The sequence below is a fragment of the Salvia splendens genome, chromosome 1, assembly GCF_004379255.2.
Source record: "Salvia splendens isolate huo1 chromosome 1, SspV2, whole genome shotgun sequence".
Classification (NCBI taxonomy): domain Eukaryota; kingdom Viridiplantae; phylum Streptophyta; class Magnoliopsida; order Lamiales; family Lamiaceae; genus Salvia; species Salvia splendens.
The window spans coordinates 38,455,977-38,481,291 of NC_056032.1; the positions used below are offsets into that span (position 1 = coordinate 38,455,977).

Genomic DNA, 25,315 nt, shown 5'->3' on the forward strand with positions numbered 1-25,315 from the left:
TTTTATAGTAATAAAGTTAGCTCTCCGCTCTGTCCTGAACAAAAATATACCCAAATTTTGTTGAAGAAATTGTGTAACACAGTGATTCACAACAATTTTCCTTTGCTATACATGGTCATCTCCTATAAGAAACCAACTTACTAAAGAAAAAGCATAATTTGGTTCTTTTCTCACAAACTCAGACCTTCTGAAGGGTCTTCATCGCCTTGTCTTCTTCATCTTCTTGACCAATCTTGTTCCCTCCTTTCGACTTCTGTCCTTTCTTCGCTTCCTCAGCAGTTTCAACCTCGAATTCAGCCTTCTCCGCCACCACATTCACCGCCCCCGCAAGTTTTTCTGTTCTGGCCGCAATCTCTATCAGCAATGACGAAACTGTCACTAACGGAACTACTTCTACCAGGGTGACAACCTCTCCGGCCTTGGCCTCAGCTGTCTGGATGGGCTGTTTCGACAATGATTTCAGGGCGTTCTCGAGCTCTTGAACTGCACTCTTCATCTCCTCCACCATGAAATCTATCTTTGTTGGTTTCTTCATGGTGCTCATCACAACAGCAAGTTCTTTCAACACAGCAGAGGATTTATTGCTCAGTCTCACACAAAAGTTTCCGAAATGCTTCTTGAATACATCAGGAACCTGTTTAGATTAGTTACAACACCAAACATTAACTTCAAGTTCTGACAAAACTAAAGAAACAAGCAAATACTAAATCATGCTGTCACAAATAGGATTTACCTTAGCCTTCGAATTCATGCTTCCATTAAGCGCCTCGATGCAGTAAGCACAGCTTCTGAGTGAAGCTCCAACCTTGACATACTCTAACCATGGATGTCCGAAATTGAACTTGCCATGTGCCGGCTCCCATCTTGCGAAATTTGCCTGCAATAAACAAACTAAATTTTGTAAGATTGTGCTCTTCATTGCTTTGTTCTTATAACTTATCAACCGAGATGGATGAGAAGGAGTCGAACCAAGGATTCTTCAGTGGCCTTGGAATTAAGGGCGCATTTGTATCCTTGCAATGTTTTGTCTGAAGTTTGACTGTTACTACTGAAATAGTCAGCCACACATCCTGAGTTGAGAGCAGAAAAAATTGATCAGTTCCTTCCCTCTAGTTTTTTTTTAGTATTTGACCAAATTTGGATTTGTTGCATGTTATATTTGATTATTACCATCTAAGGAATCAGATAGCTTGTCCATGTTGTTGGTGATAAGGTTATGGAGCTCAGTTCCTGCCCAAACAGGGAAGAAAACAATGGTTGTGATGATGCAGATGGAGGTGCCTATGGCAATGGTGGAGACTCTGTGATGAGCCATCTCGAAGAGCTTCTCCACACGGTAGCCAGAAACTGATATGAGGCTGAAGGTCAGGATGAAGATCATAGCCCCGTAGTCGAATCGAGCCTTTATAGATGGAATGAAACGCGAGAACGTCGCTGCAGTAGCTGCACCACATTCATGCTATTAGAAACTATGTTTCTACCTTATTTATTCATTTCCTTGTGTTCTTGGAGAGACAAAATTACCTAAAAGAAAAACTGAGGTTTGAAGAATTATGGGCTCAAACCTCTCTCCGGCTTGGCTAGCAACCCAATGAACACCAACTCCCAATGCTCCTGCCAACAAAGTCCCGGTTGCTCTATTCACACATTTACTAAGCGTCGCCCCTGCATATATATCGATACATACGTATAAATGCATGGCGATTGAAATGAAATACGATGATGATGAAGAAGAGAAAGTACCAACGGTGTACTCAAAGACGACGACAACCGTCATGACAGCCCACATAGCGTTTCCGCCAACTCCCTCATACAAGGGCCTCATGTAATAGAATAGCGAAACCAGAGAGAGCGCTACACCCACCTTAACACAATGTATCGATTTCTTTGGCTCGTTTACTCCTATCCTCCATGCTCTCTGAAAGAAACCGCCCACCTTGGACACGAACCTCTGCAACCCGAACCTGCTCTCCGCTTCTAGAACTCTCGACGTCCCATCCGCCACGTTGATCCTCCATTCTACTCCTCTTTCCTTATCAGCCGCCATTTTACCACCTCTACTGTGTTTCACAATCAAAATTTGATTTTATTTGATTGTGTTAGTGTTGTGATTAGATGCTCGTCCACTGCATTGCATTGCCATTGCCATTGCCAAAGCCATATATATACTATATGGCAATGGCCTAAATCACTAATAACTTTAACGTGAGTATGCAAATGGCATAAATCATCAATATCTTCCACCCAAGCTCTCTCTCTCTCCACACGCTCATATTCAAATATACTAATATTTTCCTTGTCTCTAGCTAGCTAGCTTAATGACTTGATGTCATGGATAAATAGCAGGATATACCATTATGCATAATCTTTGGAAGATCACTTTGTGTATATTTCTTCAATATATAAATTATACCATCTCTTATAATGTCATAAGTCATATTATTTGAGATCGATATTCAATTCTTTATAAGTAATTAAGTCAAGTGGATACTATTTGCAGTAAAGTCTAGTGAATTATGAATTGAGATATTCGGATGTTAATTAATTGAAGGAAATGACCTAAATTTAGGTTGGTTCTAAAAGAGGGAAAAATAAAGAAAACAAATGACCTAATTGTATTACACTGCAAGCTATAGTTGATTACAGCTGAAGCTAATGGCTTTTGCTGGTTACCAAATCATTAGTTTTATACCAGTATTTAATTTATATAAGCGCCACTGTTCCATTTGTTGGCTTATCTACATCAAGAGAAAAGGCATCACACGATTAGCACTATGATTTCAATGTTTGCAATTTAGGTCATGCAAAATACTCTAATCCAATGATCTTGTTGATGTTCCCCATTTAGGTTCTTTCCAATATTAACATAATATGGGTGTTGCTTATATTAATTGCTCTACTGTGATTTTCCAAAATTAGTTAAAAAAAATAAAAGTATAAAAAGTTCAACAATCATGGAATGTTAGTCTTGCTTATGATACTTCAACTTTCATATATCCTTAAAAAATTGGCCGATCAATTAAGGTGTTTGATAAATGAATGAATAATATTTGGAGTACAAAACAGGACCACATTAAACATCAACGTTTTCCAGCTTGGGAACGGTGGGATATTTATTCAGGATTATTTTAAAAATAAAGATGAACTTTGAGATCCGTAGTGGTTTTGTAGCAGAGATTTTAAAATTTTACAAATTAGCGCATATGTATTTTGCGTTGTTCATTTAATAGTCTGCGTCAAAATTTTAACCAGCTAAAATCGACGTGACTCGGAATCTTTTCAATTTCCAACCCAATTTTTCAAACTTTTACGATTTTCTTACTCCAACTTATGACAAACCTTCGTTGATGTTAGATTTCCTTGGTCGAAACATATGATGATGAATACGAATCAAGTAGACAATTGTTTAGTAGACCAATAATATCCAACAACGGAGCCAATGACTATTTATTATGCTGATCTGTAGGTATCTCGAAGAGTGTAACAACTAATTCAAGGATTCTGATTCATATCCAAAGGTTAAGATCGATCATCTTACAATTTGGTTAATACTCTCTCTCTGCGAATAGGAATCCTGTTTATTCATTTTACCCCGTCCGTGAATAGGGTCTCACATTCCACTAAGTCATTCTACTCACATTTCATTTAAAACTAATATATACAAGTAGGACTCATATTTCACAAACTTTTTTCCACCCACTTTTCTTAACATTTCTTAAAACTCGTGCTGCCAAGAAATGAGATTTCTAATGACGGACGAAGGGAGTAATGAACAAATCTCATGCCACTTGATCACCCCTCTTGAATTAAAGACTAACACTTTAATACTACTCCATTGTACTATAATATTTAATATTATTATATGTATACACAAAATATGTGTATGTTATATATTTAAGTTTGATTACGTTTTAATACCCTTGTCAGAGTGTCCACAGTGGGGGAGCCGCGGCCCGTAGCTCGGGTGCACGGCCCCCACTGCAGAGAGCCGAGAATGATGGCTGAGGGCCGAGAGCCACGAGGGAGCCGTGGCCGCGGCCTTCACGCGGCTGAGCCGTGTGAGCCATGGCCCACCACTACAGCGGGCCACGTTTCGCGGCTGGGCCGCGATTTTTAAATTTTTTTTTGTTCCTTTTTTATTAAATACACCCCATTTTTCCTCCATTTTTCTACCCCAATTCAAACACCACTCTCTCCAATCTTTCCAATCTATTTTACTTCAACTTCTGAAATATGGACTCCGACGATGAACGGTTCCAAGAAGCGGTAGATCTGGAGTTCCAAAACCTGGTTGTAGCGGTGCAATAGGAAGCTGACCAGGCGGAGGCGGCGGGGGAGGCTGCGGAGGAGGCGGCGGCCGCGGTAGCAGTCCCTATGTCGTTCTATCATCGGCGGTATATCGACCGTGACCATGTCGGGGCTGACCGCCGGTTGATGGAAGACTACTTCAGCGAGAACGCCCGTTATCCGGCAGAGATTTTCAGTCGGCGTTTCAGAATGTCGCAACAACTCTTCGTCCATATAGCGACGTGTTTGGCACAGCGGTTCAAGTGCTTCAACTTGCGATATGATGCCACCGGCCGACCCGACTTGTTGACATATCAGAAGTATACGGTGGCAATTAGGCAGCTTGCCTATGCCGGTTCCGCTGACATGTTTGACGAATACCTACAGATGGGCGAAACGACTGCCCTACAGACGTTGAGGCAGTTTTGTAGGGGCATTAAGGATATCTTCAAAGGGGAGTTTCTACGGAAGCCAACGGCCGATGATTGCCAGAGTCTGATTGATATGCACGAGACTGTACATCATTTTCCGAGGATGTTGGGAAGCATCGAGTGCATGCACTGGGAGTGGAGGAACTGCCCAGTGGCTTGGAAGGGGCAGTTCACTTCTAGTTTCAAAGGCCGACATCCCACGATGATCCTGGAAGCCATTGCTGACTACCGCTTGCAAATCTGGCATGCGTATTTTGGGGTCGCTGGGTCGAACAACGATATCAACGTTCTACGATCGTCCCACCTGTTCAATGACGAGAGCCGGGGAGAGGGTCCGCAAGTTAGATTCATGGCCAACGGCACGTAGTACAACATGGGATACTATTTGGCCGATGGGTTATACCCTCGCTGGCCCGTGTTTGTGAAGTCGATCCGACAACCCGTTGGGCAGAAGCAAACCTACTTCGTGAAAGAACAAGAGGGTGCTAGGAAGGATGTAGAGCGAGCGTTTGGTGTCCTCCAAGCGCGATGGGCCATTATACGGTGCCCGGTTCGATAATGACACGAAAATGATGTCTCAGACATCATGACTGCATATATCATATTGCACAATATGATAATAGCTGACGAAGGATTTGCTGCAGAGCGATGGACACCGGAAGATGTGCTAGTTCGAGCTTGGGTATTGCCATGGAGCCCCTGCAGATGGGTGTACCACGTACTAATGAATAGTTGATCCAGTGGTACACGGATATGCGGAGCCAAATATCGCATACATCACTGCAGGCTGATATGGTTGAAGAGGTCTGGAACCGTAGAAGGAGCGCCGCATAGTGATATGGGTTTCCGGGTTGTTGTTTTTAAAGTATAAAACCTTCGTTGTATAATTTCCTATTTTATTAATATAATACAACGATGTTCTTGTTACACTCTTTTTTGGTTAGGTTGTGAATTTTTTTTAGTTACAATCCAAATTATTTTATTTAAATTAAATTTATAAATATAATAAATTATAGGCTAATAAAATTTATTGTACTTAAATTAAAAAATATCATCAAAAAAGCAAACAAAATTAATTTTAATTTTGGAGAGGGCCACATTTCGTGGCCCTTGTTATTTTTGGATTTTACCATTGTGGAGAGCCACATTTGGTGGCCGGGCCAACTTTGGTGGCCTTCAAGGGCCACCATTGTGGACACCCTCAGACTAACACTTTAATACTAGTACTATAATATTTAATATTATTATATGTATACACAAAATATGTGTATGTTATATATTTAAGTTTGATTACGTTTTAATACCCATAGTGACAAGGTAACTTTATTTGTGGTTGTGACTTTGATAATAAGAGTACATCATCGTGCTACGTGACGTTGTTACCACACCTTACACGTAGATGTCACTAGCTTATATATATATATAATAGGGTACATGGTATTATATATAGGGTATATATATAATAGGGTACATGGAATTAAAATCCAAACCATTTCTTAATAGGGTACATGGTATTCTAGGGTATATGGTATTAGGGTATAGTATATATAATTATGTATAATAGGGTACATGGTATTAAAATCCAAATAATATCTGATACAGTTACTTATATGTTAATTAACTAATAATTAAAATGACAAAATATGACTATTTTTCCTGGATGGAGAGAGTATTATATCCTTATGCATGCGTGAATCTATATTTAATTACAAATTTTGCCTTCCTTTGAATCTCAGCCATCCAAATGGTAAATTCAATAACCAATAAACGACCTTATATAGTTAAACACTTATGGAGTGGATGTAGTTTAGCATACCCCTATAGATTCTATAATATGTACACGATATATGAGTCTTGTTACATTGACAATTATCTTAAATTGATAACTGACAACTATGTCAATTATGTCAACGATGTATGTTATGAATGTCATTTATCAATTTAAGATAGTTATCAACTAATTATATCCCTATGATATATATATATATATATATATATTATATATATATATATGGATGTATTCATTTCCTTTTCCTATATTTCCTCCTTTTTCCTTCTTAATATCAGCCATTAGATTAGAGAAATGGACGGTCAAGATCAACATTGGGTAATTAATCCCGTGTTGCATTATTTGTCATATTTTGTGCATTATGAGGGTACAATAGTAATCTAATAATGGCTGGAAACCGCTACGAATAATGCACCACATGGTCACGAGTAATGCATATAATTGCCTATATAATGCACAATATGTGAACTGCAATGCATACGAACAAGATGTGTTGTGTTATGATGTTTGACACACGTTTCTTGTTTTCCCTAAGGGTTTAATAAGCTTAGGGGCTAGGGTATAGTACGTAGACATGTATGTAATCTTCACATGGTAACGAGTAATGGATATAATTGACTATATAATGCACAATTTGTGAACTGCAATGCATACGAACAAGATGTGCTGTGTTATGATGTTTGACACACGTTTCTTGTTTCCCCTAAGGGTTTAATAAGCTTATGGGCTAGGGTATAGTACGTACGCATTAATAACAAATTATAAAACGATACGAATAATTCACCAAATTGTCACGAGTAATGGATGTTATTAACTATATAATGCACAATATGTGAACTGCAATGCATACGAATAAGATGTACCATGTTATGATGTTTGACACACGTTTCTTGTTTCCCCTAAGGGTTTAATAAGCTTAGGGGCTAGGGTATAGTACGTAGACATTACTAAATGCACGTATGTAATCTTCAATCCGTTGATTAACCCATATACACAATACCTCTAATAATGCATAATATACTGAGATAATGACAATTAACAGCTACATAATGCACTACCTAAACCAAATAATGCACATACGTATATTCCAATAACAACAATTTGTTAGTAATGTCTACGTACTATACCCTAGCCCCTAAGCTTATTAAACCCTTAGGGTAAACAAGAAACGTGTGCCAAACATCATAACATGGTACATCTTATTCGTATGCATTGCAGTTCACATATTGTGCATTATATAGTTAATAACATCCATTACTCGTGACAATTTGATGAATTATTCGTATCGTTTTATAATTTGTTATTAATGCGTACGTACTATACCCTAGCCCCTAAGCTTATTAAACCCTTAGGGGAAACAAGAAACGTGTGTCAAACATCATAACACATCACATCTTGTTCGTATGCATTGCAGTTCACAAATTGTGCATTATATAGTCAATTATATCCATTACTCATTACCTTGTGAAGATTACATACGTGTCTACGTACTATACCCTAGCCCCTATGCTTATTAAACCCTTAGGGGAAACAAGAAACGTGTGTCCAAACATCATAACATGGTACATCTTATTCGTATGCATTGCAGTTCACATATTGTGCATTATATAGTCAATTATATGCATTACTCGTGACCATGTGGTGCATTATTCGCAGATACCAAAATGTGGCAGTTACTTTTCCGTCAAATGTCAATAATAACCCTGTAATGCATACAACCACCTTCTATAATGCAACACGGAACCAGTTTTATAGAATCAATCTGATCCGTTGATGCCTTAGATCTAACGCGTAATATTAAGAAGGAAAAAGGATCTAAGATGTGAAAAGGAGAATAACGCTCCCCTATATATATATATATATATATATATATATATATATATATAGGGATGTATTCATTTCCTTTTTGCATATTTCCTCCTTTTTCCTTCTTGATCTCAGCTCCACGATTTTGTCATCCGACGGTTAGATTGATGCCACATGTCATTTAATAATGCAGATTTTCAGTTGAATAATGCACACCGACTAATAATGCACCATTATAGCGTAATAATGCAGATTTTCAGTTGAATAATGCACACCGACTAATAATGCATCATTATAGTGTAATAATGCAGATCATCTGGACCGTTGATGAATGAGATCTAACGGCTCATATTAAGAAGAATAAAGGATCTAAGGGATGAATATGAGAATAATGCTCCCCTATATATATATATATATATATATATATATATATATATATATATAGTCGTGATCATATGATAACCCCTAAATATCGTAATAACCCTCTAACCAAATCTGGACTACACATATTTCTAATCACGTGGTTGAGATTCAAACTTAGATTTACTTCATAAAAAAAAGCGCGGGGTAAAACTGTCATTTCTCTCATTTAATTTTTGAATTTTGCCAAATATCACGTAAAATGATAAAATGATAAAATGATAGGTTTATTGCATAGAATGATAGTTTTGAGATTCAAACTTAGATTTACTTCATAAAAAAAAGCGCGGGGGTAAAACTGTCATTTTCCCTCATTTAATTTCTGAATTTCGCCAAATATCACGTAAAATGATAAAATGATAGGTTTATTGCATAGAATGATAGTTTTGCCGGATAGAATGATACTCTGAGCTGATAAAATGATACTTTTGACTAACTGATAAAATGATAAAATGATAGGTTTATTGCATAGAATGATAGTTTTGCCGGATAGAATGATACTCTGAGTTGATAAAATGATACTTTTAGCTTATAAATGTTAGGTTTACTGCATAAAATGATAGTTTTGCCGGATAGAATGATACTTTTAGCCGATAGAATGATAGTTTTGCCGGGTAGAATGATACTTTCAGCCGATAGAATGATAGGTATTTTTGGTGTATAAATTGACATTTTTGTTTAATAAAATGATACTTTTATCTGATAAAATGATAATCTAACCGGATAAAATGACAGTAACCTTATAAAAATGATAGTTTAGCTGAAGAAATTGCATATAAGCTGATAAAATGATACTTTAACGTCACAAAATGACATAAAACTGATAAAATGATAGTTTTGCCGGATAGAATGATACTTTCAGCCGATAGAATGATAGTTTTGCCGGGTAGAATGATACTTTCAGCCGATAGAATGATAGGTATTTTTGGTGTATAAAATGACATTTTTGTTTAATAAAATGATACTTTTACCTGATAAAATGATAATCTAAGCGGATAAAATGACAGTAACCTTATAAAAATGATACTCTGAGTTGATAAAATGATACGTTTACTGCTTTGTAGGTTTGTATATTATGTATTGTGCCGATTATATTAAGTTTATTGCATAGAATGATAGTTTTGTCGGATAGAATGATACTCTGAGTTGATAAAATGATACTTTTGACTGACTGATAAAATGATATATGTTAGGTTTATTGCATAGAATGATAGTTTTGCCGGATAGAATGATACTCTGAGTTGATAAAATGATACTTTTGATTGACTGATAAAATGATAGGTTTATTGCATAGAATGATAGTTTTGCCGGATAGAATGACACTCTGAGTTGATAAAATGATACTTTTGACTGACTGATAAAATGATATATGTTAGGTTTATTGCATAGAATGATAGTTTTGCCGGATAGAATGATACTCTAAGTTGATAAAATGATACTTTTGACTGACTGATAAAATGATAAAATGAGCGAAATTCAGAAATTAAATGAGCGAAATTTGGATACGTAAATTTTATTATGAGCGAAATGACATATTTACCCCCGCGCTTTTTTTATGAAGTAAATCTAAGTTTGAATCTAGACCACGTGATTTTAAAAATGTGTGGTCCAGATTTAGTTATAGGGTTATTACGGAAATTGGGGTTATCATTATAATGCACCCATATATATATATATATATATATATATATATATATATATATATATAGAGTCCCATTATTCACAAACCCACTCTTAAAGACCGAACCACCGAACCATACCAAATTATGGTTTTTAGAATTAGTTTTTTTATGGATGAGAGGCACAAATATATCAATTATTTTCGCCTTCATCACGAGCCTATTTTAATTCACCCGAAGGTAAATAAGTCATGCTAACATGCTACGAAGATTTAACTTCATTCCAGTAGGTTTTTACTTCATTCCAGTAGGTTTTTACTTTATTCCAGTAGGATTATTACTTCATTCCAGTACGTAAATGCGATTTCGCCGTCGCGTGTCGTTCTTTCTCTCTACAATATCTATCACCACCGCCACAACGCTGATATGGTGTAATAAACACATGGAATGATGTAATAAATTATTGGAATGAAGTATGTGTTGAAGCATTTGAAGTCCTACTGGAATGAAGTAAAAACCTTATCCAATTAAGTAATAACGTTTCTAAATGAAGTAATAAACGCAATTGAATAAATTGCATTTTTTAATGTAAATAAAGTAAAAACTCAGGCCAATGAATTCAAATGAAACATATGTTGAATCATTTCAAAACCTACTGGAAGAAAGTAAAAACATGTTGTAGTTTCAAGGTATTACGTACGGAATGAAGTAATAAACCTATACAATGAAGTAAAATGGGCTTGTAATGAAGACCGAAAAATTTACACAGCATCACATCTCATCAAAAAAACTAGATCTAATGGCCCATATTTGGTCTCTAGTTCGGTCTTTAAAATTGGTTCGACATTGATCACAACTCTCTCTCTCTCTCTCTATATATATATATATATATATATATATATATATATATATATATAGGGTTTTGATCCATGCAAAACCATTCTTAATACAAAAATGCAGAACCAAGCATACAAAAGTCATTTTTAGGTCATTGTAAGCTTATTTTTACGTCATTATAGTAAGGATGACATGAAATGATCTTAACATGGCCTCAAATCCAAAGTTTATAATATGACCTAAAACTGCTTTACAATGACCCTCCGTGTTTTTGTTTAATTATTGACCATTGGATTGTCAAATCTCATGGTCATGATTTGGTCTGGATTTTGTATTGAGATCAAGTTTTGTATTGATCATTTTCCTATATATATATATATGAGTAGTGATATAGAGCAACTACTCCTTAAGTATATAACTAGAGAATAAATTTCAATCACAAGATTAAGAAATCAAAGGTTGAAAAATCAGCTTAGCATTTCAAAACTGATCCAGAAAATTACTTCACAGTATAAGTAGACGGGGTAAAATAATCATTTAACAAACAAAGATGAATATTGTGTATTAGAGGCTAGTTTTAATTCACAACTCCCTGGAGTGGTGGCCGATGGAGGAGTGCGGTCATCCCCCGCAGCTCCTCCTCCGACGCCGGGTGACCCAGGCTGCTCATGATCGCCCCCAGCTCCTCCGCGCAGATGCGCCCGTCGCCGTTTGCGTCGAATTTCTTGAACACCTTCTCCAGCTCGTCCTCCATTCTCGATGCCATTGCGATTGGGAGGCTGTCGTTGTCTGGCTCCGGCTCCTTCTTCTTCTTGAATAGAGATCTGAGTCCCATGAATTTGAGGATGGAGGAGAGAGAGAAAGAGGGGGATTGGATTACGTGGTGGCAGGAACGTGAAGGGAGTCTATTTTTGTTACTATGTTGGGAATGGAACCAACTATTTGTTGAGTTGATTTTGCGATGTATTGTTGGGATATTATTACTAAACTAGACTCCATGTGATTATTGTTATTCAACGGATTTGGTGTTAATCTCTCTCGGTTATTTCTGTGATTGTAACAGTTACTTTTTAATTAATGAATTGTTGCAATTGCATTAGTGGGGATAGTGTGCGTTGATTTGGGTATTCTAAGAGGCTATGATTGGCAATGAAATCTTTTTTTTACTTCACCGTTATTAATAAAACACATCAGTATTAGCATGATTTTACTTCACTGTTGTTTACAAAACATATCACTCTTAGCATGATTTTACTTCACTGTTGTTTACAAAGCACATCACTCTTAGCATGATTTTACTTCACTGTTGTTTACAAATCACACCACTCTTAGCATGATTTTACTTCACTGTTGTTTACAAAGCACACCACTCTTAGCATTATTTCACTTCACTGTTGTTTACAAAGCTCATCACTCTTAGCATTATTTCACTTCACTGTTGTTTACAAAACACATCACTTTTAGCATGATCTTAGTTCACTGTTGTTTACAAAACACATCACTCGTAGCATTATTTTACTTCACTGTTGTTTACAAAACACATCACTCTAAGCATGTAATTACTTCACTGATGTTAACAAAATACATCACTATAAACAAATATCACAGAGACTTCACTCTAGCCGTGGAACACATCACTCTAATCATGTACTGAAAATTGCTTAACAAAAATTTAGGATAAATAAACACATCAATAATACATGTCAAACAAAATTAACACTGCAAGTTAATTTGAAAATATTCATCACAACTAATGCTGCAATTGGACAATTTCACATTACAAACACTTTAACTGCAAAAAAAAAAGGACAGAACAATAATCATAATAATTTTGTTGAGAATCTATACAAGCAATATTACAAAAAAATGAAAGGAAATAATCCTAATTACGTGTTAGAAAATCGAAATTTCTATGATACCAGAGACTAAAAATTCCTTAATGATTGGCCTTGAAACCGTTCTTTTCACCGATAGAGGCAGATCAATATAAGAAAATCGGGAATTATCCAACAATCATGGCATCTAACATGCTTCACTAATTGGTAGGTCACCGAATTCATTCTTCAGAATCGATAACTCGCCGCAGCTCCCCCGTCATGTTCCTGAACGCGTCGCGCAGCGCCGCATAAACCGCCGCCGGAAACCACGTCACTGTCGTCCCCGAGTCCACGATCACCCCTCCCCTCCCCCGCCGACCAATCGCAAACGCGACGACGCGACGACGATTGAATCTGCCACCAGCCCCTCCGCCCCGATCGCCTTTGCCAGCTCCCCCACCGCCGCCAATATCCTCTCCGGCGCCACCCCCACTGTGGTCGTAGCTATGAATTCAAAAGCCAATGCCAACAAAGCAAATATCCCTATGTAATTTTTATTAACTAAAGATGATTTCCTAAAATACCCCTATGCAGTTTTTATTAACTAAAAATATTTACTTATTTTAGTCATTGGATTAAGATAATATGTGACTGAGACTTATTCTCTAATTATACACTTAATATTAGTTATACTTTGATCATCTCCTTATATATATATATAATATATATACACACGCCTTTTATATTGATTATATTGACTGCATTAGAATTGGCTGTGACAAACCACGATTGTTTTATAAGGGAAAATATATTATTTCGGGTTCAAAATATTTTATCATATAAATAGACCTAAATGCATAAAAAAAAGCACTAATGTGGTAGCAAGGAGTAGAAATTATTACTTGCATGTGTCGACGGAAATACTCTAATCAATTTGGATGCAAACGATTATAGTTGTGATTATGAATAAAATTTAAACTGTACTCTTGTCAACAAATGCAGTACTGCTAGCTATAAGGTCAGGCCGATAAAAGAAAAATGCATGCAAGAATTTTGATAAAATCATGAAATCCGAAACATCTTATTAGTCGTTATACTTCGACACGAGTAATTGGCTAATCGGTAAATGAATTAGGCCTAACTTTTGTTGAGAAAAGGGGAAGTATCAATAAGCATTAAAGAAGAATAGAGTTCCAAGAAGCATTGAAGATGTGCATGCATTGTTCCAATAGTAGTGTAGTTCCATGAATATATATTTATTGTAGGATCTCAAAAGTCACCAACATCCCTATAAATATATGGGTGTTGAGTACCATTTCATCATTCAATCAAAATACAATAATCTTCTCCCATTGCTTTCTTCTCTAAATATGTTGTCTATACCATTTAACATGGTATCAAAGCGGGTTTGGACTCAGATAAGGTATCATCATCGTCCTTGATACCTTTCTCGGCCCCTTCCCGTTTTTTTGTTTTTCCTTTTTCCGCTGTACCTATAACCATAAGCCAAAATGTCAAATGACAACTATATAGTAACCGAAACCTCAGATTCATCTATGGCAGATGAATTTGCCCGGCAATTTGCCAACTTTATGCGCAATAGTTTTGCGATGAACCAACCAAATCCACCAGAAACAGCTGCCATGCCATTCAGAATTGACACGCAGCCCCTCCACATTGGTGGGAATAAGTTGAATGGAGAAAATTACGCCCTTTGGTCCGTATTGATGAAGACGGCAATAAGCGGTCGGGGAATGGTATCTCACGTCACCGGAGTGCCTCATTCCCCACCGCGAACCGATCCAGCCTTCATACAATGGGAACAAGCCGATCACTGTGTGATCACTTGGTTAGTACAAAACATTGAGCCTCGACTGGTCAGTCGAGTTTCACAACATCCGACGGCAAAGCATATATGGGATGCGTTGGCCGTCACATATGGGAGCGGAAGAGATAAAATCCAGGTGTATGATCTTCAGTTCAAAGCAACCACACTGAGACAAGGAAGCAGTTCATTAGAAGAAATATGGAGCCGGTTGGGAGAGATCTGGATTTCAATCGACCAAAAACAGACGAACCCAATGAAATGTCCAGAGGATATGGAGATTCATAACAAATTCATACAAGATCAGAGAGTATGTCAGTTTCTCTATGCAATTGATAGCAAATATGAAACAACTAAGAGGGAGATACTGAAAATGGACCCGCTTCCCTCCGTCGACTATGCGTACAACCTGATTCAGCAGGAGGAGACACGACTCCGAGTGCTACAACAGGCAAACACCGGCGGAGCAGCTGCCATGGATGGAATTGGAACTGGCCTCGCCATCCGAGGGTGGCAGAACCCTACCGGCGGCTCTCGGGGTGGCGGTCGCGGCAGCAACGGTAGTGGTCGCGGCAGCAACAGTGGTGGTCGCGGCAGTGGCAATGATAGAAATCGGCGAAGTGATGAAGAAGACAAGTCAAAATTGGTGTGTTCCTACTGCAAACGGAAAAGACACACAAAAGATTCATGCTTTGAACTAGTTGGATATCCAGATTGGTGGGAAGAGAAGCACGGCAAGCCGCCGCAACCGCAAACACCCTGGAACCGTGGCGGGCACGCCGCCGCAGCAGTTGGAGGCGACGGAGGCAACGCCGTGCAGGGGGTCGTGCAAACCGCCGGTGCTGTCCAGCCAGGAGGAAGGACCAGAAATGAAGCTGCTCAGCCGGCGAACACAACCGGGGCAGCAAACTTCGTTGCCAGCGGAAGTGGGAGTGTAATTCACGATTGGAGTGAAGAATTGATGAGGGGAGAGGCGGCGCCTGATTCAGGTAGATTAGGGTTAGGGGGCTCTTTTATTGGAAGCCCCCAAATCTTTGGGAAATTGCAGGTTTTACCCCACCAAAATTCTCAGTCACAATTAGCCCCCAAATCTCCTGAAAATTCCATAATTTCCCAAACCACTTGCCAAAATCGATTTCAGCCTCTCGAGAAGCTTGGAGTTGTGTGTGCAGTATCTAATGGCCATGAGAAAAATGATAAATGGATTTTTGACTGTGGGGCAACCGATACCATAACATATGATGCCTCAGACCTTACCAACCTTCAGAAACCTCTAAAATCTCATATCCAAACTGCCAATGGGGAATTTACGGTGGTTGAGGGGGCTGGAACCGTTAACATTTCCCCAACTTTGCAGTTATCAAATTGTCTATATATTCCTTCGATGTCTCATAAGTTATTATCCATTAGTCATGTCACAAAGGAATTGAATTGTACGTTACTAATGCAGCCACAATTTTGTCTGTTGCAGGATATCCGAACCGGAGAGATAATTGGACGTGGCACTGAACGTGATGGGCTTTACTATGTGGATGAGATAGCTCAAAAAGGGACTGCCATGTTAACTCACGGATCAGCTGACCGGAAAGCTTGGCTTTGGCATCGGCGCTTGGGTCATCCATCTATCGGTTACTTAAAATTGTTATTTCCTAGTATTATTCCTAAGCATGACATGTACTGTGAAACTTGTCTTTTATCCAAAAGTCATCGGAACTCTTACCCATTAAGTAATACTCGTGTTGAAACCCCATTTGCCTTAGTACACTCTGATGTTTGGGGGCCCGCACCAGTTATTGGGGGGCAAGGTTTTCGATATTTCTTAGTTTTTGTGGATGATTGCACTCGCATGACCTGGATATATTTCATGAAACAAAAATCTGAAGTTTTGTCACACTTTACCCATTTCTATAACCTTATCCAAACTCAGTTTCACAAAACCATTCAGGTCCTTCGGTCAGATAATGGGGGGGAGTTCGTTAATTCTACCATGAAACAACTCTTCCAAAACAAAGGTCTTATACACCAAACCACATGTGCTCATACTCCCGAACAAAACGGTGTGGCTGAAAGGAAAAATCGATCTCTCCTCGAAATGACTCGTTCTATGCTTATAGAGTCAAAAGCCCCGAAACACTTCTGGCCAGAAGCCATTACCACCTCAGCCTATCTCTTAAACCGATTGCCCACAAGTATTCTCAAACACAAAACTCCTCTACAAGTCTTGTCCACCTTCACAAAAATTCCTCCGCCCTTGACTCTTGAACCTCGCGTCTTCGGATGCTCCGTTTTTGTCCACATTCCTAAACATGAAAGAACTAAACTATCCCCTTGCGCTATCAAATGCGTTTTTGTAGGATATGGGGTAAATCAAAAGGGGTATAGGTGTTTCGATCCAAAGTCCAACCGGATGTTTGTTACAATGAACTGCAACTTTCTTGAAACTGAGTACTTCTTCACCCATCTTAGCGGTCAGGGGGAGAGTAATGTTAGGGATAATAATGATACGGACCCGCTAAGTTGGATCTCAATGCCACTGCCAACGCCAAGCAATCCTGATGCGGATCTATCAGAGAAAACAGTAAGCAATTCCGCTGAGCAAGTCTCTGATGTGGTAGAGTCCATCGTAGAAAGTGGCATCGCCTCAAATATTTCTCCGTTAAGGTTATCCAATGTAAGTAATCCTGTGGATACAGATAATTGTTTGGCTAACACTGTAAGTGCAGAAGAAAATTCAATTGAGGCCGAAGAAAGGGAAATTGAGGAAGTCGAGGTCGAAGGAGTTGACCCTGACACTGGGAGGTACATACTTCCACCAAGGTCAAACAGAGGAGTTCCACCCAAAAGGTATACGCCAGAGAGGATTGACAAGAAAAAGCGGTACTCTGTTGTGAACCTAGCCAAAGGCCATTTATCAGAGATGGCTCGGGCTTTCGAGAATGCACTATATGAGGAAGAAGAAATACCACAGACATGGGAAGAAGCTATGAAATTCAAGCATTGGAGGGAAGCAATGAAGAAAGAGATTGATGCACTGATTCGAAACCACACATGGGAGAAATGTGCTCTACCAGAAGGGAAACGACCAGTGGGTTGTCGATGGGTCTTCACTATCAAAAGAAGACCTGATGGCTCGATAGAAAGGTACAAGGCACGACTTGTCGCAAAAGGCTATACTCAGACATATGGAGTTGACTATTCTGAGACCTTCTCTCCAGTAGCTAAGATGAACACAATTCGGGTGTTGTTATCCATTGCTGCTAATAGGGACTGGCCATTACACCAGTTTGATGTAACGAATGCCTTCCTACATGGAGAGTTGAAGAAGGAAGAAGAAGTTTACATGGAGGCACCCCCAGGTTTTGCAACAGATTTTAAAGCAGGTGAAGGGTGCCGATTGAGGAAGACCTTGTATGGATTGAAGCAATCTCCAAGAGTATGGTTTGGGAAGTTTGCTGGGGCAATGATTAGCTATGGATATACACAGAGCAATTCAGACCATACGCTATTTTTTAAGAAGCAGGGTGACAAGATCACATGTTTAATCATATATGTTGATGACATGATTATTACAGGTGACGACCTAGAAGAGATTGAGGAATTAAAGAAAAATCTTTTTCAGGAATTTGAGATGAAGGACTTGGGGAATCTCAAGTACTTTCTTGGGATTGAAGTGCTAAGGTCAACCAAAGGAATTTTTCTGCGACAAAGGAAGTATATCTTGGACATCCTAGCAGAGACTGGCCTACTGGAATGTAAACCAGCAGACACTCCTCTGGCGGTTAATCACGGATTACAAATCAGAGAAGGAGCCAAGTTGGCTGACCGTAGTCGATATCAGCGACTAGTCGGAAAACTCATATATCTCTCGCACACTAGGCCAGATATTGCCTATGCAGTTGGGGTCGTAAGTCAGTTCATGCATAAGCCGCAGACAGATCACATGGAGGCAACACTTAGGATTTGTCGGTATTTGAAGGGAACTCCAGGGCATGGAGTGTTGTTCGCTAAAAATGGGCATCTTGAGATTCATGGTTATACAGATGCTGACTGGGCAGGGAACCCAAACGATAGGAAGTCTACAGCAGGCTACTTTACCTTTGTTGGAGGTAATTTGGTAACATGGAGAAGTAAGAAGCAGAAGGTGGTGGCTCTTTCGAGTGCCGAAGCAGAATTTCGTGGGATTAAAAGTGGGTTGACCGAGATTTTATGGTTAAGGAGATTGATGAAAGAGATTAATCTCCCTCCAAGCAAGTGCCAGTTGTATTGTGATAACAAAGCCGCTATAAGCATCTCACAAAATCCAGTACAACATGATCGAACGAAGCATGTGGAGGTTGACAGACACTTCATCAAAGAAAACATTGAGAATGGGATTGTCGAACTCCCTTTTGTTCGCTCTGAGGATCAACTTGCCGACATCCTAACTAAAGCAGTCAACTCAAGGAGCTTTGAAGATGTGCTTTCCAAATTGAGTTTTGGAGATCCCACCACTCAATTTGAGGGGGAGTGTTGAGAAAAGGGGAAGTATCAATAAGCATTAAAGAAGAATAGAGTTCCAAGAAGCATTGAAGATGTGCATGCATTGTTCCAATAGTAGTGTAGTTCCATGAATATATATTTATTGTAGGATCTCAAAAGTCACCAACATCCCTATAAATATATGGGTGTTGAGTACCATTTCATCATTCAATCAAAATACAATAATCTTCTCCCATTGCTTTCTTCTCTAAATATGTTGTCTATACCATTTAACAACTTTAATATTATTACCTAATCCCATACTACTTCGTAACACCAATATAAAGTTGATTAACTAAAATTCAATATTTATAACTTAGAATTTGGTAGTTAATATATCCGGACATTGATGTCGACTTGTTCGATCTACCAAATTAAATGTCGTATAAGATGATATGGAATTCCAATTTGCATGCAAACCAAACTTAATTGCAGCTTTTCTTAATGAAGACAATATATAAGAATAGATTTATCATAAGATAATATATGATTTGTGCCACAAATCCACTTAATTATACTACTGATGGTCGGAGTAGCATAATTGGTTGCATAAAATCAAGATAATCATGATAATACGAAGAAATTTTTGTAAACAATTTGTATATATGATGATGCGTGCACTTCATAGTCATGCATCCACGATTAAGTTGTGACTAAGTTTATTGAATAAATTCATTAAAATCTCGAATAATATATACATAACCATTGCTCCACAAATGACAGTGACTAATTTCAACACTAACTCTCTGCCAAATGTGAATTGTTCACCTCTTGTAAAATCCTTAGTTTGAAGTTCGAAAAGTGTTTATTCATTTACGAAACGAGGATAATTATTAAAAATCGAAAGTAGGTTTAAGCGGGGAAATAATGTTTGATATATGTGTCTTGTGTTGGCAAGTTAGTTCATTAAAATATTGAGTAAAAATTCATTAGTTCAAACATATTACTATGTAGTGTGTTGAATTAATTATAATTGCAGAAAGAGAGTAAAAAAGATAGGATGAAAAATAGTTTATGCAATTATAATCGGTTAGACACACCACGTGACAATATATATATCAGGACCACTGAACATTACATTGGAATGAAGTGAGATTTGTATGCCTTAGTCAATTTCAAATATACTGCATTTTATATCTTCCACGCATGACTTTCTTATTTTATTTCATTTTTCATTTGAACCTGTGAAATTAATAAATTTAAATTAATTTGACTGAACCATAGACCTTAGCTAGTGTTGGCCGATTCTTTCCGAAGTATAAACATTTATTATTAATTACTTCTACCATCAAAAGTCGATTTCCTACTTGGTCGTGATCATGTACAAAATGATTGAGTCGAGTTAAACTATTTAAAACCAATTTTAAATCAAGCCAATTAAACTTGAATCTAAAAAGATACTCAACTAATCAACTTGATAGACACGACGGAGCAAAAAGTGTGTGTATATATATAATAATATAGACATATTGGATAAATTCGAGACTTGTGGAATAATAAATTTATATTTTGATTTAGAAAGAAGACCTAATCTACATAACAATTGATCGGTTTCCATTTTCCAAAAGAATGTACAACTGTTTTCCTATTCTTTTGTTTTATTATGCTTTTACGTCCATTTTCAAATTATATCCTATTTCCAAGGATCACGTTTCCCTTATCGTCGACTTGCTTAATAATTTTGTTTTATGTTTATGTTTCCTTCTTTTATTTTCAAGAGAAAATTGAAGTCGTAGTACATATTCATTATAATATCGAAAAGGTACGCATAAAGCACGTAAGAGTTAAGAATTTAGATATAAAAGGATTTTAATTTCTATTAATAAGTATATTCTCAGAATTAAAATAACTAGGGAGTATAATAATATTATAAGCAACCAAATTTTGTAATGTGATACTTTAATCCAATTGTAGATGAACGAGGGACGTAATGAAGGGAAACAAATGTAAGAACATTTACGCGCATCCAAATGATAAATTGTAGAGTTGATTTTTATGGGATCAACAATCTAGTTATGATTTAATCTGAATTTTAACTATTAAGAAAATTCTCGATAATATGATCTACACACGATACGATAAATTAAACCTAGTATGATAAATTGATACTCCCTCCGTTCCTTAAAAATAATAACTTTAGAATCTTTCTATTTTAAGACATGGACACAATCCTCTAACTCTACTTTCACTACTTTACTTTTTTTTTTCTCCCTCTTATTTTATCAATTTTTCTCACTTACTTTACTAATTGTGTATTAAAACATGTGTCGTTTCAAATATTTCTATTTTTTGAATACAGAGGGAATATATTATTTTTAAATTCCAACACGATCTACACACAATACGATATACAATAATATGTATTGACATAGCAGCATATATGCAAACACGCTCATAAATGATCTAGGAAAATCACAATTACCAAATCAAAAAATAAATCAAATCGTAACTTTCAAATTACAATACCGATAACTCTGATGTATTCATAGAGTATTAGGAATTAAACCTTTTTCTTTTATTGCAGAAAAGAAACGCAGTAAATATAGATGATTTTTAGGGGAATATAGATGATTTTAACAAATTGCTTATTCAATATTCATTGTTTTGTTCAAATGTGGAGTTTTCATAAATCCATGCCGCACGCATCCTTATTCTCCAACTAAAATATGACATGTAACTTTATCAATTATAAATAATGTTAATAAGGACGAAATGAAATAGAAACCAAAGGATCTATTATAACATAAAAACTGTATAAGAATTTAATAAAATAAAAAATATGACGACCTAAGAATGTGCCTTACGTAAATTACAGTAATCAAATCAAAATTATTAGGAATATGTTGGAATAGAGAAAATGTTACTAAGATTTTTACGTTTAAATTGTTATCCATAGATGCGTTTTTAATCTTGATTTTTGGGGGTCAGGGCTCAACAAATAGTAGTAGTAATTATTTTTATGAAACATGCATTTATAAATAAGTAATCATCATCGTCGTAATCCTGAAACTTGGTTTAACCAGCTGAACCAAAAATTGGACGGCACTCATTCATTCATGAAATACGGAAAGGGTTTATCTTAAAAACCGCGACCGGAAAAAGCAAAACAAACACGCCACAACACATCATTTTGATCACTCCGAAGTCCTTCCCCGCCACCTTCTACGACGCCGTTCATCGATTCACCGGGTCGGATCTCTATCGAATTCGGATCCAATCGCGATCGGCGACTATGGGGAAACTCTACGTGCAGATGGAGCCGCCGGCGGATCTCAACCGGAACACTGAGTGGTTCACCTATCCCGGTGTATGGACTACCTACATATTGATTCTCTTCTTCTCATGGCTCGTCGTTCTCTCCGTCACCAATTGCACCCCCGGCACCGCGTGGACGATCGTCAATGTCTGCCATTTCCTCGTATGTCATCGCCGCTCGTCTCTTCTATTTTTTTTGTGATCTAATTTGGGTGTTTTTTGCCCTAGGGTTAGATGGTCATGATTGTGGCTTAGGTTCCTTGTCTGTGCCCGGATCTTCTGTCCGGCAATATGACGCTAGAGTTATTGTTTTAACTGTTAACAATTGGATAATTCATCGATTCAGTACTAGTTGAATCGGGCTAGATTTTAGATTCGAGAACTGACGATTGAGATTGTGTTAGAGGTGCGGCTTAAATAAGCTTTTGGTAATCAACCCTAGCCAAGATGTGAATTGTTTGGTTCATTTGCATCCCAATCTTTATGTGATTACTTTGTACTGTTGGACTGTTCTTATTACGTTGTTCTGTAATTTTTCTAACCGTAATTGGTCTCGGGTTTGTATGGCTCTCTCGTGCCATTCTTGGTGTCATGAACATGGTTACATTTGTGAATACATGTATATGGAATGGGTTGGGAAGTTAATTGTGCTGGGCTTGGGTCTGTTAGTAAAATTGGGGCTATGACTAGCCAACTCAATAATTCTGTAGCTGTTGATTATACTTGTTCCTCACATGAATGCTTGAGCTAGAAAGTGCTTTGTAGAAGTGTTTGTGGAGAGTGCTTCTAATATGGTAGTGGTTCTTACATCTGATCTGTTTTAGAATTATGTTGACGCAGTCAATTTCTCCTTCCTATGCTTCATTCTTGGAATGTGATGTTTAGGATATTTATGCACCCCCTACAGACTATACATATTAGATACATCATCCTTTTCCACAGGGAATGGATTTTTGGCCATTGAATACTCGGCAGTAGAGGCTCTAGTATCAAATATTCAAATGCTTACTAAGTCTGCTTGTTTGGAGAGTTGTATGGTCTCTCTTTACTGCTCGTCCATTAATAATGCCTGTGTTGCATGCAGTCAGTGATAATTTAACCATATATAATTATAGTCATATAGGAGTGTGTGTGTGTGTGTGTCTGTAGTGCAATCGCCATTTAGTTCTTCTTCAGATGACTTTAAGTTAGTTTTTAGACTACTATCAATAGGCTCGTTGATGTGCCTAGAACTGAACCTTTTGTTCTTGCTGATGATCAGTAGGAGGTTCTCTCTGACATGACAGTTTTGGTTCTATATGTAGGTAACTTACCACTTCTTCCACTGGAAAAAAGGAACACCTTTTGGTGATGATCAGGGAATCTATAATGGCTTGACATGGTGGGAGCAGATTGACCATGGAAAGCAGCTCACTCGCAATAGAAAGTTCCTCACAGTTGTTCCAGTGGTTCTGTAAGCTCTTTCCTCCTTTAGTTTGTTGTTTAATATTGGGAATAATGCTATGCACTTATATCTATTGTTGATTGTATATGAGAATGGAGATTGTTGTGTCCACCAATAAACATCTTGCTTTTTGGCTAAGGAATGTGATGGAAAAAGATAGTGGACGGAAATGGCAAAATGAAATGAGACAAGACAAGTAAAAGTAATTGAGGATGGACCAAAATGGCAAAATGAGACATGTAAAGGTGGACGGAAAGAGTACAATATTTGGTGCCTTCACCGTGATATTGATATGATGGTATATATCATAACTAAAAAACAGAACTTCAAAGTTTTATCTCCGGATAACTACTTTTCTTGTATACAGCACCTATGTAAGGTGGCCATCAAGTTCCTGAATGACTTCTTATGATTAGGAAAACTGAAAGTATAAATAATGGGACTTTGTCAAATTGAAATAATGTTACGATGTTAGCCTCGCCTCCTTTTTTTTTGAGGATGTGAAAGAAATTTGTTGTTTCTTCTTTATTTCTCCCTTCATATTAATCATGTTCCCTTTTTTCATTTGTGTTGTTGACAGCTACTTGATAGCATCTCACACAACGGATTATCAATATCCGATGCTGCTCTTCAACACAGTGGCAGTACTTGTGTTGGTTGTTGCCAAGTTCCCTAATATGCACAAGGTCCGAATCTTCGGAATCAACGGGGATCTGTGAACTGCTACCTCGTCCAACAGTTTATCTTAACTTAGTAGTTGGAAAATGCATGATCCTCACAATATCTGTAAAGAAGGTTATGCATCTTTGGTGTATAGAATCTGCATCTGAAACTCATTAGTACGTTTTGGTCTGTGTAGCATATTTTGCTTTACTCGTTTTACGGTCACCCTCAAAACTGATAGGCACTAAATTGTAAACAAGCTGTTTATTCACACTAGAAAGTTTGTATACTTGTGTCTTGATCAGTATCTTGATCCGGCTTATAATCTATAATCGTGTCTTAGACTGATCTTATTGGCCGAACATCATGTATATAAAGGGCTGAATTACTTTCAACACTTGCACCGTCACTTGTCATTCAGTGATTCAACCAGGTATGTTCTATGATAACTATGCCTTTATTTGTCAACCCTAGCTATACTTTTCTTGCCTCTGTAGATACACTTCGAATTTGGTTTACTTTTCTTAGGACATGGTTTTGTTAAAGGCAATGTTTGGAGGGACCCTTGTATACTAGCTCCAAATTAGTGAATAGTTTTTGTATC

The 25,315-nt window shown here is 37.5% G+C and overlaps 2 protein-coding genes across 3 annotated transcripts; one reads left to right on the plus strand and one right to left on the minus strand.

The window, feature by feature from the left end:
• Positions 1–47: 47 nt before the first annotated feature.
• Positions 48–2,116, minus strand: LOC121749724 (aluminum-activated malate transporter 10-like). 2 transcript variants are annotated; one of them, XM_042144340.1, is made up of 6 exons: positions 1,744–2,116; positions 1,525–1,665; positions 1,171–1,443; positions 970–1,070; positions 734–877; positions 48–634 (listed from the first exon to the last, which is right to left on the minus strand). In XM_042144340.1, exons 1-6 carry the CDS (start codon positions 2,045–2,047, stop codon positions 179–181), a joined length of 1,419 nt encoding a protein of 472 aa, XP_042000274.1. In that variant the 5' UTR covers positions 2,048–2,116; the 3' UTR covers positions 48–178. The 2 variants fall into 2 exon arrangements, with proteins under 2 accessions (XP_042000274.1, XP_042000265.1); XM_042144331.1 differs by having other exon boundaries at positions 1,525–2,116.
• Positions 2,117–22,347: 20,231 nt separating this feature from the next.
• LOC121799914 (ORM1-like protein 2) lies at positions 22,348–25,059 on the plus strand. The gene is made up of 3 exons (XM_042199434.1): positions 22,348–22,767; positions 23,909–24,057; positions 24,629–25,059. The coding sequence occupies exons 1-3, from the start codon at positions 22,582–22,584 to the stop codon at positions 24,765–24,767; spliced, it is 474 nt and encodes a 157-aa protein (XP_042055368.1). The 5' UTR covers positions 22,348–22,581; the 3' UTR covers positions 24,768–25,059.
• The last annotated feature ends 256 nt before the right edge of the window (positions 25,060–25,315 follow it).

Bases quoted from the DNA above. Each gene is read 5' to 3' on its own strand.
- LOC121749724 (XM_042144331.1), bottom strand. From the start codon at position 2,047: ATGGCGGCTGATAAGGAAAGAGGAGTAGAATGGAGGATCAACGTGGCG. The intron at 1,444-1,524 runs GTAATTTTGTCT...AATGTGGTGCAG, and splicing joins AACCTCAGTTTTTCTTTTAG to CTACTGCAGCGACGTTCTCG. The intron at 878-969 runs GTTCGACTCCTT...TGTTTATTGCAG, and splicing joins AGGCCACTGAAGAATCCTTG to GCAAATTTCGCAAGATGGGA.
- LOC121799914 (XM_042199434.1), top strand. From the start codon at position 22,582: ATGGGGAAACTCTACGTGCAGATGGAGCCGCCGGCGGATCTCAACCGG. The intron at 22,768-23,908 runs GTATGTCATCGC...TTCTATATGTAG, and splicing joins TCAATGTCTGCCATTTCCTC to GTAACTTACCACTTCTTCCA. The intron at 24,058-24,628 runs GTAAGCTCTTTC...TGTTGTTGACAG, and splicing joins ACAGTTGTTCCAGTGGTTCT to CTACTTGATAGCATCTCACA.